The sequence below is a fragment of the Gavia stellata genome, chromosome 17, assembly GCF_030936135.1.
Source record: "Gavia stellata isolate bGavSte3 chromosome 17, bGavSte3.hap2, whole genome shotgun sequence".
NCBI lineage: Eukaryota > Metazoa > Chordata > Aves > Gaviiformes > Gaviidae > Gavia > Gavia stellata.
Window position 1 is genome coordinate 16,896,781 of NC_082610.1, and position 20,294 is coordinate 16,917,074.

Consider the following 20,294-nt stretch of genomic DNA (forward strand, 5'->3'; position numbering starts at 1 on the left):
GCAGCAGCCCTGCTTCAAGCAGGATGTTAGACTAGCAATCTCCAGAGGTCCCTTCTCACCAACAGTCCCGTGATTCTATGATGTACTTCATTATACTGTGCACCACTCAAACAGCATATACACGGTACAGCTTCAGCTTCCCGAGATGCCTGAAGGTGCACTTATGTAAGGACAGGAGGTGATGTTCCACCTGCATTTTCAGTAACTGCATTCCCACTCTAACAGAACAGTATACAAAGGTATGAAAAGCCATCTTCAGTTAGAGCTCCCTAAAAAGAAAGAATTCTCCCTAGCTTTCCCATCTAGCACACACCTTTGTGCCAGTTACACAATCAATGGAGAAACACAATACACCCCTCCTGCTTCCAAACAGCTGACAGCTAAATAGATTAATTGTAGTCATGCCACTAATCTTGTTCTGCAGCTGGGGCCTTGGCCTACATCTACACAAGCGTTACATTCACAAGTACACTGGTGCTCTGGAACAGCTATTTCTGCCACTTAAGTCAATGGATGCTCTGCAGGTAATTCATAAGGCAGCAATATTAGATGGTCCCGTTACTGGACCACGTCCCTTCTATCGAAGTGAAAATAGTTTGCCCATCTGTGGATGGAAAGAATAAAGACCATTAGTGTAATCCCCAATTCATCAAGAAATTGAGTAAGGATATGTGTAGTCATGATTCCTCTATGAAAAGTGAATAGATAATTACATAGAAATAGCCCCAAAGATGTTGCTTTACAATGAACTTGGGCATAACATCCCCAAAGATGTTGCTTTACAATGAACTTGGGCATAACATCAACAACTTCGGGTAAATTAGACATCTTATAAAAACTCACTGAAAAAGGGTGTGAATATAGTTTGCACAGTATTGTAACTTACCAGAGATCCTACAAATAACAGTCCTAGAGAAGCTAAAGACAGCAGGATGTATGATACCACAATGCTTCCAATTCTAGTCAGGTCCTGTGAAACAACAGAATTGACAATGATTCATAAAGTATTTAGGGGCACTGTATAGTGTCTGCATGTACGTTCTTGGCAAACTGTGTATTCATTCTTGGATGTCCCATGTAGATTTAGTCATACCATACTCTTGTCCATGGACAAGCCACCACCACCAAGAGAAAAATGCCAGGCTTTGGAGAAGACTGAAATTGAAACCATCTCTAAGCCCAGCATCTCAGAAGGTCTAAAAACCGGATTTCACTGTGAAAGCAAACAGGAAATCTGCTTCCTACCCTCATGCGTTGCCAAAACTGAGATCTGGATCCACGATTCAATTTTGCAGCCTGCACCCATGTTTCATTGCCTCAGTCAATGTAATTTTATACTGTGGCAGAGGGCTTTGAAGAAAGTTTAGTACTGTTTTTGTGTTTGGGGGGTCCTTACCCAGCTGCAGAGGACTTTTCTGTGATTTTCTACACATTCTGTGAAATACCATCAGGTTCATTCACAGCACTGGCAGTGAAATTCACTCTGATGTCTTAGGCATATTTAAGCAGTTTAGAGTTCAGCCTATTGTCAGTAGTAGGTACAAAATACAGTTCTGATGGGCTTCAGTGGGCAAGGAATTTTACTCTGTTTCTGACCCACTAGTACAGCTAAAGAGAAATTCAGAGTTAAGAGCTTTCATTTGCTTATTTTAACATCAGAAGATTTCTTTGCCTGTACTGTTTTCAAGTCTAAATTTGCACTGTAAATAGTGCTATAATAAACAGTCCTCAAAGATATGCATGAACATCTGCACAGAGTCATACTTTGGGCGTTCTTGCGGTGCATTCTAGGAATAAGTTTCCTCCACACTGAACACTTGTTTTAAGTCAAAATCGTATAGATCGGGGATTTTCTGCAAGGAACAATTTGTTAATGATTGACCCACTGCAAATGAGATACAGGCAATGCTCTATGAAGAGCTCTGATTGTGCATAATAAATCCCAACTAAGAAAGGGCAAAGAAAAAGTGCTTCTTTCAAACAAACAAAAGAGCAGGTGAAATGCAGCTCATACACATTGTCAAGCAAACACAGAAAACAGTCTCCACTGTACTTCAGCCACAAGAGGCACTGAGTCAGATTTCCTATTTGTACTGCATAGCCTCTGCTACAAGGATTATGTACAATGAATCTAAACATTCCGATAGCAAATATATTTTGCCTGATTTATGAAAGCAGCTACTCACCGTTTAATTAAGGTTCTGTCCACACTAGAGAAATCTGCACTGGGTATAATTACCCCAGTAATTTATCAGATGAATCATACTGGTATACGTGTCATTATGTCATGGTGAGGAGCTAAGCAATTTTACTGGGGTAGCTTTGTAGCTGTAATTTAATCTGTACACCTAGTACACCTGAAATACTTTTACTGCACATAGGTATGCTCTAAACAATCAACAAAAATAGAATTTTGTGACTGACTGTCTTGTGATTTGCACCCTTTATGTGGGTTGATCCATTCTTCCAGAATTTAAGCTTCTATCCAGCCTAATAAATTAAGTTCCAGCCCTCCTTTTACTGTGGACTAAACCTTAGTGGCTGATTTCTTATTGCTTTGTTTCATTTGTGATCATTTGCACATTATGAAAAATCTGCTGTGCTGATCTAACGTCATAGCCAAAAATTCAGCCCTGTATCTTGAAGATAAAATATGGATCTGTTTTCAGAAAACTTTTTTCACAGTTTCAGGATACACACACAATGCAGCAGTCACTATATTATATGAAGTACATGTGTATTAAACTTTTAATCAGAAGAGATATGAGAAGCACCACCCAAGGTACTGATATCAACTACATAATCAGAGAGGAGTACAGGGACTTACCTCCCCTTGATCTGACAGAAACTGTTTAAATGGGGTAAGCAAGTAAGACAGCAGGTCAAAGGCATTCTGAGCTGCTGGGATGGTCCCATAAGTGCTGTACCACAGCATCATGCAGAGAAGCTGTGTAATCAATCAGAAAATACATAATGAGCATCTCTCATTATACAAACATTCATTTTCATTTCAAGACTGCATAATTAACTAATTTAGTTCTCACTGATTTCATGTTGATCATCATTTTTTGCTTTAAGAAGTCAGGTATTTTCTAGGCTGTAGCTTAACAAGAATAAAAAGACTGAATACTAAAAGCTCAGCTACCATTAACTAGATGCGTATCACTAAGTTAAGAAAGCTTACTCTGATCTACAGCAGTAAAAGGACTGCCCATGGTAGCCTGTACATCAAAAAAGCAACAGATTTCTCTGACTTCTGAACTTCCACCATTATTACTTTTAGATCAAAACTGGTAATTCAATGAACTTCGTATGGTATTGAAAGATTATCAAGGCCTATCTCATACTATGCAAAGCTCTCACGAATAGCCATGTTCACACAGGTATCCCTATAAACAGATGCACACACACACAAATATACACATGTTGAAACATTGCATTTGAACCACTTAAGGTTGCTGCACGCACCACAGTTAACATAAAACTACAAAAGCAATGATGCTGTATTTCACACCCTCACAGAGAGGTATACCCTCATCCCCAACTATGAAGGGCACACTGCAAATTTAAAGGATACACCTCCCAATCCACTTTTTAACAAGACTGTTTTCTACCCCCATATGTATCAGCTACAGAAGATGGATGTCTTGGGAGATGGGTCACTTGGCAAAGGAGGCATTTGCGGAGGGGCAGGGAATGGGATGGGAGTCTGGGACATCAAAAGGCAGGGGCTGTTTGCAAAGAAAGGCTGTGAGAGTGGCTGCAGAAACGAGAGGACTGCAGTTATGTCCATTGCTACAGCTACAGCGAATGAGGAGGAAACCTCCCACGCCAACAAAGGTTAAAAGAAGGGTCCCAGTATTTCAAATATGACAAGCTGCCTTACCAGTATCTGTGAGAGGACAAACAGATACATGCTGTCTCCAGGCATTAATCCATTCCACTGGGCAGCCCAACCAAGCAGTGCTGTTTTCTGGGAGGTTTTCAGGGACTGCTCCTTCCTGTTCAGCTGTCCTTGTTGTTCTTCAGCTTCATCCATTGACTCCGTAACAGCTGGACTGGAAAGACCTTCGCAAGAAAATGACATGTGCAGGGAATTAATAGTATGTAACCCTTGCAGCCACAGCAGAGCCTGCAAAGGCTATTGTTTTCCTAGAGACGACGGTTACCTCTCAGTTCTGCATCAGTAAGTGCGGCTCAGGATTGTGAGCGTCACACTCTATTAGTGCAGCTGTATTCACCTGCCTTCGTCAGAAAAAAGTGAGTGTGGGCGGATAAATTATTTTCCCTTTCTTTCCGGAGGTGCAGATTCTGGGCTTTGTTGTTAATAAATTCTCATTTACATTGCTGCACCTTTTCGTTTTTACTTTTTAAAAGGAACCATCTGTGCTATTTCCTAGCTCCATGCTTCCCGGCTACATGGTGGCAGAGAACCCATTTTGTCCCTCCCTGCCTCAATTTCTCTATTTCCCCTTATTTGTCTGCTTTGTCTAATTTGATTTTAAATTTCTGAGGTAGAGAACGTTTCATGTTATGTGTCTGAATAGTGCTCAAGGGCTCTGGATCTTGGCTGGGTGTCCTAAGGCACTAGTAAAATAGACTTTATTCTAATAACCTACTACTTGGATGAATTCATACTCAAGAGTTATTTAATAATGTTGCAATGCTATTCCGTTCAGTGGAAATATGCACTGGAGTGGCTAGTCCCTCAGCAACAGTATTTTGAACACAGTCTGTGTAGATATAAATTAATTTACAAGCTAAAAGGAGTGAAAGATCAGACCCATTTGATGTAAGTACTACTGATTTACATCTTCCTACATGAGGAAAGCCCCAAGGCTGCCCTATGTACAACACTATAGCCTTAAACCTGAGCCAGCCACCAATGCCCCAGGGAAAGGCCACATTGTTGGCCCTCCTGTCGTTTTTTTTGTGGTCAGGTTTCTACAAAATGTTCCTCTCAGACATTCCTCTAAATGTCTCACAATAGTAACTTTAAGTCAGATAAGCATCCATAAACTACCCACAGCTCTAATCAGGCAAATGAAACATAGGATCCGTGTATCAGCTGAGGGTCTGGCCATTGGTACAGTAAGGATTCATGAAAATATCCTGTTCTGATTTCTAAAATACAAAAATGTGAGGGTGAACAGGAACATGAGATGCTTATTTCCATTCTGTGATTGTTCTCCCTGCCCTCACTGAAACAGAGCTTAGGAAATCCATCCCTGCACAAGAGAACAAGGCGTTTGGGAAGTGCTGATGGCTCCCTCTACAAGGTTCTCCATTCCCAGAGCTGCCCAGCAACAAGAGAGTTATCCTTGTGTAATGAGCAGGGAGACCCAGAGGCACAAGAAGGAGCACCTGCAAGGTACTACCAGGTACTTTCCCAGGAGCTCAGGTTGCTGTTTTCTCATTTTCAAAATATCTCCGGTTTATGATGGGTAGTGGCCTCAGCAGGGTATGCTGGGTATAACTGGTTATACGAGCTATTTTCATTGTCTTTACACAAGTATTTCTCAGGAAGCAGAGAGAATGTACATCTGGACAGACATATACCCATGTATGTCATACCATAAGTATATGCTGAAATTAACTATTTGCCGGGAAGGACTCAGTACAGTAATTTGCATATAAACACTATCAAAATTTCATATTAAATACAGGTAAATAAAAGATGGAAAAATATGGAACTAAAAAGGTAAAATCAGGAGTGTCAACAATCCCAGCCTGTATCTCTCATAGCGGTAAAACTTCCTTCACTTTCCTCTATATGTCTTTAACACCAGAAGACAATCATTTGAAAATGGCACTCTTCAAAGAAAAGCAGACAGTTTCTGGAATATAGCTTGAGAGATCATGGGAACTCTACCTCTCTGTCCTCCAGGATCCATCTGCTAATCTACAGTCCATGACAAACTCCCCCAAGAAACACAGAGAGCCCAGACACACTCCTTGGTGTCCATGGACACTGACCATATGCTTAACACCTGACTTCTGATACCATGCTACATAGACCTGGACTCAAAGTTCTCCAGGAGGACGACAACAGCAGCCATATTAAGCGGCCACAGTCAAGGCTGCCCAAATACTTTCAATGCTGACCTTGTTTTCATTTTCTATAATGGGCTAAAACTTAACAGTTAAAGTTGAAAATTTTCAAGCTTCCAAACTGCTTCATGTCTCACTGGATTTGGACAAGAACTAAAGGGAAAACCCTTATTAATGTTTGCGAATTTTTTTTCTATTTTTGCAGGATGTTTATGCTCTGCGTTTTGGAACAGGAGTTTCAAATTTAGCAGGGACAGAATCTTGATGTCAGAAATTATTTTTGCCATCCATGCAAAAAGACATGCACCTCTGGCTGAGATATAAACCTTCAAAAATATCTATTTACATATATTTTATTATGGCTGGCTCCTAAAGTCTCTGACCTTCCGTTTTCACTAAGCATGTTCTAAGTCCTACTTTTCCTTTATCTGCATTAAATAATGCACCTCTGTCCCTAAGAATGGCTAATGAACCTATTCACTGTTTTTCTAAATCCTAATGACTTTGGTTTTTGGATATCCCTCCCCAAAGCTCAAGATAAAATACACACAGAGCAGAATTAAAACATCTTTGGGAAGACAACCAGAACAAGGAGCTGGGGAATGCAGATTTCAAGCTCAGCTTTCAACTATTTTTTATATGTTAAAATATTTCATATTTCAGAAGACCTTTTTTTTAAACTGACCAAAAGCTCATTCACCTGTCTTATGCAGCAGGCAAACAGAACTTCATTGTTTCATATCTGTAACAGCCTGAAATTTTACAAGGTTGTTTCTGTCTAGGTTGGAAACAGAACCCTGACTCTAATATGATGATGTGAAGGCCACTTAACCACACACCTTCTGGAACAAAGACGTCAAAGTTAGGGGACCGCTCTGTATCTGTAACCATGGGGATCTATGCCTCTCCACAGCCCAGAAGCCCAGTTCCCGGTATTCCAGTGTTGTCTAGCAACAGCTGTACAATTGTAGGAGTCACATTCTCCTTCTTATGACTGCCTTATATGAAGGACAATAGGCTACTTCTACTTTCAATTATTTTCACTGCATAAGGTAGAGATCTGGTCCATGGACCTAGGATTCCAGGTCTGGTGAATTGATACAGTTCAGCTGTTATCAACAGATATTTTCACTAATACAGTAAAAGACAATGGGGGCACCAGGTCAAGAACTAAAATAACGGAGAACTGTCTGAATTCATACGTATAAATGTATAGATTAAGATTCATGTCTTGGGTATACAAAGAAAATGCCTTGGATTACTTAAAGTCCACTCAAAAATTTGCTACTCCAAATCACAAAAGATTAGATTTTAACAAACATAATGATGCCACCTAGGGTTCTGTATTGATTTAACTATGTCGGCTTTAGACAATACTTCAATTACCATTCATACTTCATCTTGCAATCCTATATTCCTGTATTATTTGCCCTAATGGGCCCTGGTTTCTTTCAGTGCACAGATTAGGTAATAAATGAGTGAGACATCAGTAAAGTTCTCTTGTGCCAAGGTCAGTGCGAAGGTCTTGAGACAGATGACAAGGATGACTACATCCAGGAGGAGTGAATTAAGCCACTCCGCTGCTAGTGATTTGACTGACAGTGAAATCTATCACCCATGTGATATCTCCTGAATTCCCGCATCATGGAGATCGGGGTTCAAGTTCCACGAGTACTTCTGCTTTGATGCAGGGCTATGCTTGCTAGAAAAATCCCTTTGGCAGAAGAATTAAAAGGTGTCTGACATCTGTAGCAGCCATATGGCTTGTTAAAGCAACTTGAAATTTCAGAACAGCACCATAAACTTAACCTCATTCTTTCTGTTCAGGGAAAGGAACTTTCTGGATCAAACCAGTGATTCATTTATCCTGCATTCTTTCCTTAAACATAGCCACCAGTACAAGCTGCCAAAAATAAATGGCACAACACTTTGCTATGGAATAATCTATATAGGGAAACATCTTTATCCACTCACAAGGTAACAGCGGGCTTCCGTAACTCAGACAATGCCTATTTTAAAACCTCTGTGCCTCCATCTCTTTCTTTTTCTGACTTCATATGTGGGTACACAAAAGGCAGAAGAATGAAACAAGAATACCTATATACACTCTCAGAAAAAACATGTGCTTAGAGTACTAGACCTAACTGAAACACTAAAAGGCACTGTAGTAATGGTAAGTAAGTCAACAGTGCCTTGCAGTAACAAACATGCCATGATCCAATCGAATGCTGCTGTGGGCGAGGCATCAGCAGCTCTGTAACTCAACTGATTCATACTTAGAACCTTCAGAGAAAAACAAAACAAACCAAAAAACAACACCCCAGGACCACGTATCCTGGCTGTATTTCCTATTGAAGTTAGCACTTTAAAAGGAACTCGTGTCCTCTCTTGTGCATGGGTGCTAACGCTCAAGGAATTGACACAGCTCCGTTGGCAGACTTAATTTAACAATGTATTTTTGAGATGAAAAAAAGACTTGTTCCTTACCAAAAGGATTTTTATAATAAAAATAAAATGTACCCCAGCAATGAAAATACTGTGCTCATACAGTTATTAGACTTCTACTTACATCCATCACACTGTGCCTGTCGGAATTATGCTTGTGAGGGACTGGGTGGTACTGCCTTTTCACTGGGAAATACAAATTTTGTTAATGGTGGCTTCTTCTTCATTTGTGGTGGAATCCCCGAGCTCTGTGGAACTACCTGCCAGACACACAAGATAGGAGGGCAAAGTGGGCCTCACCTGTTCTGCCAAGTCTCAAGCTGCAGCAGTCAATGTGCCACAGCAGCTCAGCTGCATTGTCCCTTATTTGTTTTACATGTGTGGAGATCCATATCCCTCTGAACCTCTCTATACCTTCATGATGGCTGTGCATGGCAAGAATTTACTCTATAGGAAGGGACCACAAAAAGGGACCACAAAAAGGGAAGCATTGCAAAGTATGAACATGCCAGCAACACTTCACATCCATCAAGATTACCAACACTTCACACTAGTGTCCTAAATCCACGTATAGCCTCTACGTCTTCAGATATCAAAATGCAACTGCCTACTGAAATCACTGTCTCCAATTTCCATCTCACTGCTAGAGAGACCTGTTACTGATGAGAGAACAGTAGATGAATGTATACTACTGATATGGGTCTGCAAACCGATTGCTTTTTTTCACATGCACCTAAATTGCATATGCAGTACATAACCCTGGCACTGCACTTCACATATCTGGTCAAGACCTTGTTTAATCTGCAGGTCATAAAGCACACTGATTGCAGCCAATTCCAGATGATGATGGCAAGACACATCAAAGCTGAATGAGCTACCTCAGAGTGCATGTGAACGAGACGTAGCTTGCGCTGGAGGGTAAAAAGCCAGCTCATGCAATCAAAGAATGGAGCTTTAGGAGAAAGGTATTAGCTGAGAAGACATACTGCAGTGGCAAGCAAAAAAGGAGAATGGGAAGGATGGAAACAGAATAATTAGCTTTTGGACCAAAAGTCAATCTTTCTTTTGCACTGCAGTGGTATGGGAGAAAGCGGGTAAGAGGAAGGGGACCTTTCATACGTGCATGGCAAACACAACTTGCGTACTTACATTCCTCTCTGCACAGGAAACCAACTAGTGGGTCACTCTTCTGCAACTTAAACTTTTACTGAACTTCTTTATAAACAGCTAATCTCAGATATTAAGGAGTGAAACATAACGACAGAAGCTGCATCATTACTGTTTACAGATGGATACAATTCACCACCTAGGAAAGTCTGTTTTTCCTTGATGCTCTCTGCACTCCTAACTCATCTGACAAGTTATGTTAAAAATTACACTTAAGATCTTATGAGCTGTGTTGAAAGCTGGCAATGCTACTTCCAACACTTGCTGTTATCCCAAGAATACATCTCCTTCTCTCTCAATCCTCCATTAATTTTTTTTTTTTGACCTTCCCAGTCATGATATGGTACTGATTACTTCTGCTCTACTTGATTCCTGACCTGCTCTGTTTACAAGACTTTGATACATTTACCTTTTCCAAATGACTGGGAGGCGAGCATCTAGTCCCTAAAAGTATCCAGACTAAGAGCTGCAAATAAAAACATTCCCAAATGCACCCTATAGCTACCTACTATTGCCTGACTGGAGATAGAAGGGATTTACAACAATGTAATTGCCTCAATACTTCCAATTCCACTCTGGAAAAAGTCCCAAGTTTTAGCTCCCAAGAACTTGTGGTTGGTAGATCTTGCATTTGTAATAGAGAGCTACTACTTCAGAAGATACCAGGCAGCTTAATTCAAACACTAGAACAACCCGGACAGATTCACATACCCCACTAAGTTTACCACTAAACGCTGCAAGGCACCAAAGCAATTCTAAAACCACGTTGGTATCTAAGCGGAAGCCAGTTAGATTCATCCAATGGTCCTTTGTAGGACTACAAACTGTAACTGCAGACTTCATTCTCCTCTCTGTGTAACAGAGCTTAAACAAGATATAAACCTAACATACCATTAATCCAAGTAAGAGGTCCAAGCAACTCTAACTACCATCTCTGACACATTACAGAGGAATGGAAAACTCTTCATCAAGACTCAGTCTACATACAAGCAACCTGGTTGTCAGTCTCCTATGTTACTTATTCTGAGATGAAATTCAGCTTACGGTTTCTAATGCTTTCAGTTCACACTGAGTGTTTCTACCCTGGACCATAGGAATTAGCTGGGACAAGCTACAGGTAGGTATTCATAGCTGAGTGGGGAACAACTGAAATTTATAACATTCAGGGATTCTATTTGGGAAAGCTGGATTTTTTTGCTAAAATGATCACACTGAAAGTAGCCAAGAATATATTCACTCTGATTCCTGGGTTGATACACACCCATCAAGAGGAATGCAGCTGCTGAAGAGCTCAAGTGACACTGTTTCAGGCTCTCTGAAGATTCAAGAGAACACCACCCCATGCAGGTTTGGTGGTTTGGTGTTTGTGGGTTTGGTTTTTTTTTTTGGGGGGGGGGTGGGGGGGTGGAGGTGTGATGTTGGTTTTTTTTGCATGTTATCTACATCAACCAAAAGGGAAAAAGTTCATCTGAAAGATCAAGATTAAACTCTGGAACACAGGTCTGGAAAATTTGGTGACAATGATGCACACTACAGCTTTAAAACTGAGCTTTTAGTAAGTATGACCACTGATATAAAGTGTCTACCTGCTGTTGCTTAGTCTATAGAGAAAAATCTGCTTCAGTCCTCCCTTCTGAAAGAAAAACACAGAAACTGATAATAAAATACCACAACTTTTCACATCATTACAAAACTGCTTAGAAAGACACTGCAATGGCCCCTCCCTAATACTGAGTGAGAAAGGTTAATTTACTCTCATATGAGGGAGGACAACCCACATATATCATCAATTTTCCTTTGCACTTGCTTGTCCATGAATGGCAGCTAGCATGCTTAAAGCCACCAGGGAAATGGGAGTAATCTACTAGCGAGGAAAAGCACTGGAGACCTGCACTTTTCAAGCTGAGCTGGTAGAGTCTGGCTGCTGCTTGAGCCAAACTCTGATTACCAAAATGGAAAGACGCATGAAGAGAAAAAGAAAGCAAGGAGGAAAGTCATGCAGAAAAATCTGTGAGCAAGCCAAGCAGCTAACTGAGGTCTATGTATTTCAGTCCAATGCCTCTCCCCTTTCACTGGCAACATTTTTAATAAACTTGGAGAATAAATTTTCCTCTCTACTTGAAATAAGTTCTGCTGAAAAGAATATGCAGACCCTTCTCCCTGCTGGTGGGCTGCACAGCTCCATCCATAAATGGCCTATTCTCATCTCTGAGGGAACAGGAACCTGATGCCAGAGTGTGCGAGCAGAATAGTTGCCTTTCCACTCAGCAGCTCCCTGTTGAACTGCTGAGTCACACATTTTCTCTGCATTCATTTTCACACTGCTCCCACTCAGTCCACCTGCCACTTCATCTGGGATGGGTGGGAGGAGAGAAAAAGAGGTGAAGTCAGAAAAAATGTTCATGTTCACCCAGGACCATTATTATGATACTGCAGGGTCACATATAAAAGCAAGCCTGCAAGCTGCTAGAGAGGGATGGAGAACAGAAATATCAGATTGCAAGACAAACTGCCTCCCCCTCTTCTTCTACAGGAGGAGACTGGCCAGCAAACAAGTTGCAAAGCTCATCTGACTCCCAATCAGGAACTGATGTTATGTGCTTGCTAATACGTTCTGCACATTTCGGGCTTCAGACCAGGCCTTGCGGTTTTCCCTCTTTTCTGTGATTTAGAACAGCTTTCAAGCTGCTGTGATTTTTTCAACAGTCCAACAGGTACTGTGTAGTAACTGACTGGCTGCCACAGGGAAGTGCCACAATGGTAAGTGCCAATACCAGCTGGATAGATCCTAAGGGCACCTTCAGCTGAGTTGCTGCAGTAGCAATGTCCACCAGCCCCAACTTTCATCATTCAAGAAGATGAAGAGAAAATCTTAGCCATTTTCTTGCAGCTTCCATAAAACCCAAGCGTAACAGGAGCCAACATCTCCTACTACCTATTAAATTCTTATGCAGAAAAGGGACTCTGCTATCAGTGGTGAGATACATGTTTACCATGATTATAGAAGATCCAGATTGCTCTTAGGTTGGGCTGTACATACAGAAACATACATTTAATTAAATTATCAAGGTAGTAATTTTTTCCACAATTAGATTTCTGGACAGTACATCTTATAGGTCATGAAAAAAGAACATGCCCAGAAGCTTGCTTGTTTATTAAATCAATGATCTGAAAAAGTGCTTCTGAAACTGACTTTCAAACTAAACCAGGACAACTGTGATTAATATTCAGACTAATTCTTAACCTACTGCTACTGTTAGTACTCAGTAGAAAAACCAGGGGCTTGTTAGGAACTAAATAAAGTTTTTGTTTTATTAAGCAGCATTAGCAATTCAAAAAGTAAGCCTGTTCTTCCCTGCGAGAAAGAGTCTGTTCTTAGGTAATGTTCAGCCTTGCTTCTCGTGCAGAACCAGTAATTCTCGTGGTGCAAGTCTGTTCACTTGAAAATGTGCTTGTGCTGTATAGGCCTGAAGTGCAAAGACAAAACCCAGCCTGAAAAGAGTTTAATGACACCGCATGTCTTTCTATATCAACTTCCACTCACCACCTCCTAGAGTGGCTCATCGTTGTGTTGCTCAAGAAATAGTTCATGAAAAAATATAACAACTGCAGGGGAAAAGAAATATGGGAAAGAAAAAAGCAAAACTCAAAACCTTCTCAAAGTTCCCTGCCTCCATACAGGTTTTTTTTGTTCCAAATAATCAAAAGTACAAGACAGAACTCTGGTCTATGAAGTCGTCTTGAAAAGGGAAGCATGCAGCCTGCCACCAGAGACTTTTTTCCCCTGAAGGGTGAGACTGTGAGACTTTGTTTGAGCTGCTGTCAAACTCTTCCTGGAAGAAACCAGATGCTCAAGACAGCACTACTTTCAAACCTGGAGTCCTACACAGTGCTATTGCCAGCTTAATATACCTAGCCCATCTAGTAAGAGAAAAAGTAAGTAACTTGATCATCTCATTGAATCTCTGGTCCATAATAATTCATATGAAACAAGAGTTGCAAGGCCAAAGCAGCTCACAATACACTTGGCTGACACCACACTAGATTAGGTGTAAGCCTCACTTACATGGGACCAAGAAGAAAGCAAAAACCAAAAATCACCAGGGTCTCTGCTCTAGAAAGACAGGCCTCCCAGTTCAGCAGAGATGAACTGCTAGGAACCATCAAAAACAGTAAGGGACTGTCAGATAAACCAACCACATGGGAAGTATATGATAGCTCCTGTGCCATCTGCTGGGGTCTGATTCTCCTCCAATACTCCTTAAAACTGCTATGTCTCTACTAATAATGGGAGAGTTGCTCTTAATTTCCAATGCAAGATTAGTTATGCCCTTGACCACATATAAATCGTGCTCCTACTATTAAATCAAATACACAAGAGGTTTATTCTTAATGGCTCTACTAATGCTTACAGGTCTTAAACACAACATGTATTGTTAAGCACTGTCCTTTTTCCTTTTCTGCTGTGAAACATGTCAAGTTAAAGGATATGCTATTTCTCACAGCAGCTAGGGCCCCTAGAGCAGTGTTTGCTTCGAAACAATTAAAATATTAAATATGGTGTCAAATTACAGCTCTTAAAAAGTGAATGCAGACCCTCGGCAGGCAGAGACAGTGCATATTAACTTCTATCACACCCACACATAATTAGCATTTGCCATCTTTCAATCAGGGCTCTATTCAAAGCTACTTTTGTTTTTTGTGCAAGGCTCTTGCCTCCTTTCCTATTAAACCCCCTTACAGAAGGTCCTTCTGATTACCGTTTAACAGATGCAATTTTTTTGTTTTTTATAAAGAATACATTTCTTTGTTATGCTGTTTTCTTCAGTGAAAGTTTTCAAGTGCCTAGTGATAATTTTGGAGGTGCCTTTGTAAACAGACTGCAAGTTGACTTTCAGTGGAGTTGGTTGTCCCACATTATTCCCAGACTGCAAACTCCTTTTAACACTGAAAATGGAAACCCACAAAGCTCATGAATCAGCCTTGCACAGAAAACATAGCCAGGGAGAACTGTCAACAGCACAACAACGATGCAGATTGAGATGTACAGGGTTGAGTTCTCTTTTTGAAACAGGATAGCCAACTCCCCATCCCCAAACCAAATTATAACTTTTGTGCCTTTAGCCTTTAACTACAAGATATACTTAAAAGTGCCTGAATGCATAATCAAAAAATAGCAGCAATAATTTAAAACCAGTCAAACGGCCCTACACAAGAGTGAATCTGACAACTAAAAGAAAAGCACATTCTGGTTTCATGAACTTTTTAAAGTATTTACTAGTCATACTGCTATCATCTGAATTGGTGTTAGCACACTTGTATTGCTTCAAAAAAGCATATTTCTTCTCATAAATTAATAACTACTACAGTTCTAATGCTCATACCATTGTGTGTTTCTAATTTCTCTTCAGTGACTTACTAGCCTGGTGTCCAGTAGCTATTAAAATTGCCTTCTGCTATGGTGAATGAGAGGGTTTGCACCTTGAAGCAGATGGGTGATATGCTAGCTTCCTGCCAGGTTCAAATGTGAACACTTTGATGTCATTCATTTGGGCGTAGCCTGCTTTACTAAGTGACTAAAACCTTATGCCCTGGAGCCTTCAGCAAAACATTTAGGAAAGCCACTATCACATTCAACATTTATTTCAAAGACATTCTCTTTCCTGAGCAAAGTAAATTATATCAAGACCAGCCTCAACAATCATCTTCAGCCACAAACCTGATACATGCCTCAAGGGTACTATCCCAAGTATAAGCATTTCACTGTCTTTCATGCATTTAAAAAAGGTTATGCTTGCACTGCTTGGCTTCTTCAGAAAGCAATAGTATCATTCAGATACTGTAACTCAGGCTCCAGAATAAGCACTTGTATAGATAAGGGTGCGGACGTCCAGAAACAGAATGTCCACACTCAATTTTATCTCTGTACTAGAGTGCTATTTTCACCCAGGGCTACTCCATTATGGGCCCAAAAGCAAAGCCTGCACAATTAAATATCATTGCTTCCAGTTCAGTGCTCTGCTACCTCTGTAACTGCAGTCCCTTCACGTTAGGGGTATGCTTAGATTATTAAAATGTGATAACAGTTGCATTAATCTCCCCTTCTTCCTACCTAAACACATAGCAGCACAAAAAGTCAACAGTGCATGCAGAAGAAGGTAACGGTCCATTTTGTCTACTTGTGCCTAGTCTATATGGGTTCCTATACTGTGCTCATCAACATGGATACATAGGCTTAAGTAATGAACTAAAAAAAATACAACAGCTTACCTCCTTATCCTCTTCCCAGTGAGGGAACACGCACAGAGCAATGTTTTGTCTAGATAGATAAGCAGACATGCACAAGTTGTTACAGATCTATGTCAGAGAAGGTGAGATGAAAAAAGCACATGCTGATGATGAGCTTTGCAATTATTCTGGGAGGATTTTGCACCACCTGCCTGCAGTCATGAGCTTCATTCTACAAAACAACACAAAGAAACAAACCTCTCATGGATGCATGCATCCCACGGCTCCGCTTGATCTGTGGTGACTGTACCTCATGCCACACAGCCTCATGCTGAGTTACCTTAGCAAGAGCGGACATCAATCAGCAGGTCTGCAAGGTGGTAAGCAAAGTTCTGTGGAGATATCATTTTGGATCCTGCATCAGTGTAGCATTTCTACTTCTAGCTTCAGGGGCAGCTTGGTATCAGCTAGCCCAGGGATTTTTGTTCTGTACTCCAGCAAACAGTACGGAAATGCTCTTCAATACCTTAGACCAAGACCATTCTGGAGAGGACTTGAATATGATCTGATGTTACATGGAAGCAGGTGGCAGGTATGCTGCATTTGTGGTAGGCAGAGCCGCCAAGGAGGTACACTTGAACCCTCCCATTGCTACAGGTATAAAAGGTCTCATGGTATCTCCTATTCTGAGGATGAAAAGACAGCAAGTTATTTTACCACCCCATCTATGCAACACAAATTGGCATTATTCAAAAACATTGTTTTCTCAGGCCTTGATTAAAGCACTTCTTCCTTTTCAGGAGCTCCTGATTTCATAACATTTATAAATTCAGGTCACCAAAAAGGCACCAAACATATCCTTATGTTCTCCTAGTTGCCCCACTGTTCTGTCTCCATGTTGAAACCCCGCTGTGTATATAATATATTTTGAAATACAGATAGTCAATTGCCTTCCATAGCATGTTTCTTATGAAATGTGGGTGACAGTATGTGTCAATGGGAAGCAAGATTTCATCCCCTCAGCTATATTCCTGCTATGCTATCCAGACCACTTCATCTGCATTAACAGGAGATGCCAAATGCCTCATATCAAGTCTCTTCCTACAGTGAGGTATATGCTTGACTTCAATATGAAGAAGCTAACTTTGCACTGAGTTATCTTATAAATCTCATTCTTAGCTTCTTAGGACCAATGCAGTGCTTTCAACCCCACCCCACCTCTGTCTTCCTCCACAAGGGCCAGATCCTACTAAAAGATTTTTTCCTGGTACCCCTCAACTCCCAGTGACAATTATGTGCAACATACTCTCTTGGTTCTTCTTCCTGAAGACAGCATAAACTAAGCTGGGAAAATCATAAGCAGAATGGACAAGAGTGAGGTATGTTTTACGCATGGCCCAGGTAGAAGCACTGTGATCTTTCAGATACGCTGAGCAGAGACACGAAAGACAAAAGATGAATCAAGGAAATATCAAGTCCTACTTTTAGGGGATAATTACAACATTATAATCCATCCTTTTATCTCTACAGAACTTGAAATGGTCTTACCAACTGAAAAGACGTAGCATCACCAAATCCATACATGCATCCAATAGGAACAGCACTTTAGTAACATGCAGAAAAACCTCAGTAACGAAGCTTCACCTAAGAGCACAAGCATTTTGGCCTATGAAAAACAGCACAGGCTCTTCAATGTCCTGTCAAAGGACATTCAGAACCTGCCAGTACCAGTGAGCACACAGGTTGCTAAAAAGGGGCCATTTTGAGAGCCCCTGCATGAACATGACAGAAAGAAAAATGACCTATTCTGAAAAAGCTTTCTGTATTTATCTTTGTCTCCCACAGAAGGCATATAAAATGGAATGCATTTAGTGTCTTTCAGAAGTGTCATCCCTCTTCCTGAAAGCCTGCAAAATTGGTCAGATGAAACTTTTACCTATTTCAGCAGGAATGTTGCCTGTGCAAGGAAGTTGGGACCAAGCCTTGCAGCCTAACCACCTCCCCTCCTATTTCTGGGCTCAGAAGTAAGAGACCTTTTTAACATACATATAGGGAAGACAAAGGCTTTCAAACTGCTAAAGACTTTGCAAAGCAGCAACTTTGGACTGTCATTTGAAGGTCAGTCTCCAACATACAGTATTTATCTGCCTATTTTCAAACAACTGCTGGAGCAGAAAGGAGTTTTAATAGAATATGCTAGTTAATTAAATCTGGAACATTAATGGGTTTTTCGTAACACTGTGGCATTGCATCTACGAAAAGCAATGAAAAAATGGTTCTATTTAAAAGTGGTAATAGCTGTAGTCTTTGAACATATGCTTAATGAATAAATCTGTTAGGAAAAAAGGCCTGTGTGTATTGGAGGGGGGTAGTATGTTTGTTCTCACTTAAAGCATGCCATGATGACAATCATCAACAGCAAATGGCCTCTATTGTCAGGACTAAACAGAATTACATTTGGCCATTTACTTTCAGGTGAAATTGCTTTTTTCTTTTAAATAACACATTCTTTAAGCTAAACAGCTGAGTTGAAAATAAAGCAATGCCAGATTCCTGTTATTAAGGACACCTGATAAGCATTCATGCTCTTTGGTAGGTGCAAAGAACCACAATATAGTAATATCCAGGCAGCTTGCTACCACAGCATGGGGTGCAACACGCAAGAAGCAAAATAGACTACAGTGAAGAGGCATTCAGATCTCATGGTGAGAACAGTCTAACAACCCAATGCTAGCACATATCGTAGTAGTGGGCGCAATTTCAGGAATGAAATTATATAGAATACAGTGCAACACAAAACCTGAACAGAATAGACTATTTAAAGCTTAGATGACAACCAGAAAGCTATGATGGTAAAGCACATGAGAACAAACTCAGTCTATTGAGTTTCCATTTCCATGAGCAGGTGGATGAATCTAATAAGCTGGTTGATTTGTTTGTGAAATTAAAATGCCAATTCCTTACGCTGGGATGTAAGTATGGAAAATATCCACAGTTAAGCCATAGCTGGCTGGGTATTTTTAAAGGAAGCTTGACAGATGTTGCTAAAATGCGCCCCAAAAAAGTCAAACGTGTCAATATTTACTCAACTCCTTTTCTGTTCTCCCAAAAGCTCTTCTCACAGTGCCAGAATCTCTCCTTTCTCCACCAAATCTGAGAGCTGAAGCTCCTCAGTTCCACTCTGAATGGTCCTAAGGAAGGTTCACCCAGACAGACTCCCCTTCCTTTTCTTTCCTTCAGTAACATGCTTGAATATGGCTCTTTTTTGCAACATAGCCACATCTCAATTGGAAGGCACATTTTGTGGTGAAAGGGCCACGGGGAACTCAGAGGTTGCATTCAACCAGATTTCCTAATGCAACACACTGCAGCTGGAAATCTAACAACCAGGTGAGACCATGCCATGATCACCCCTGCTTTGACAACTCTTCTCGGGCAGTGGAATTGGGAGACTGCTCCTCACTGCTTTTGGACAGTTGAGCATGACTCAATGCCTGCTCTCTATCAGCTTTGCTAACTTCTCAGTCCTTGCAGTCCCTCCTCTTTCCTTTAAGAACTTCTCCCTATGAACACACAGGGCAGATCCAGATTAACAAAGATCAGAGATCATGAGTAGGTGGAAAGAGATAAGAAGATGCACAAAGATAAAGCAAGTCTCAGGTTCCCAAGACTTCTTTTCTAAGAGGGAACTGTGATACAATGAAGAAAACATTCCATCATTAATACCTCTAATTCTTGGGGACGGTGTTCCCTTCCCACCCTCTTAATGCTATCCTTATTGAAATACTTTTCTCATTGAGGTTTCTTGCATTTTCCCATGGTGACAGAGATGTCACCAGCAGGCATAAAGAAAGCATGAAACCTCAATCTGCAAACTGGTAAGGCAGAGGTCTAGAAAGCATGGTTTCCAAAAGCAGTAGAGGTTTGAGATACTGTGACAACAGACATTAGACTTCCCAAGAGTGGTTTGCTTCAGCTAAAAAACCGGTTTACAAGACTGTTGCAAACAGACCACATGTCAGCAAGGTTCTGTTCTCAAAAATTACTAGCACTTTTACCAGGTTGATTTTCAGCTTATTTCAGCATGTAGTTATGTGATTAGGTTGTCCGTTAATCAACCAGTTAGTCCACCAACCCAAACAGTGACCATGAGGTATGCATAAAATTTAGTATGCAACAATGAAATTGTTATTCAATTTAATTCAAAACACTGCACAGTTTTGGATCCCACATCTCTGAAACAGGTCCTTTGGTATTTTTGACTTCTAAAATGCCTGTTCTATGACATTAAACCAGGTTCTACAAAGCCACTCTTATCAGGTAACATGAAGATGAAAGTTAAGCTAGACAACAAACCAGCAGCAACAAGCAGAAAAAGGAGAAGATAAAATAAAGGTGACAGA

General features: G+C 40.7%; 1 protein-coding gene across 1 annotated transcript in view; it reads right to left on the reverse strand.

Annotated features, from left to right (window-relative positions):
- Positions 1 to 20,294, reverse strand: part of PTPN5 (protein tyrosine phosphatase non-receptor type 5) — a 77,765-nt gene that overhangs the window by 32,986 nt on the left and 24,485 nt on the right. Inside the window, exons 2-4 of the mRNA XM_059825726.1 lie at positions 3,887 to 4,068; positions 2,828 to 2,947; positions 887 to 970 (exon numbers count right to left, since the gene is read on the reverse strand). Coding sequence (XP_059681709.1) covers positions 887 to 970; positions 2,828 to 2,947; positions 3,887 to 4,039 — 357 coding nt within the window. The 5' untranslated portion in view covers positions 4,040 to 4,068. The remainder of the gene's footprint in view (positions 1 to 886; positions 971 to 2,827; positions 2,948 to 3,886; positions 4,069 to 20,294) is intronic.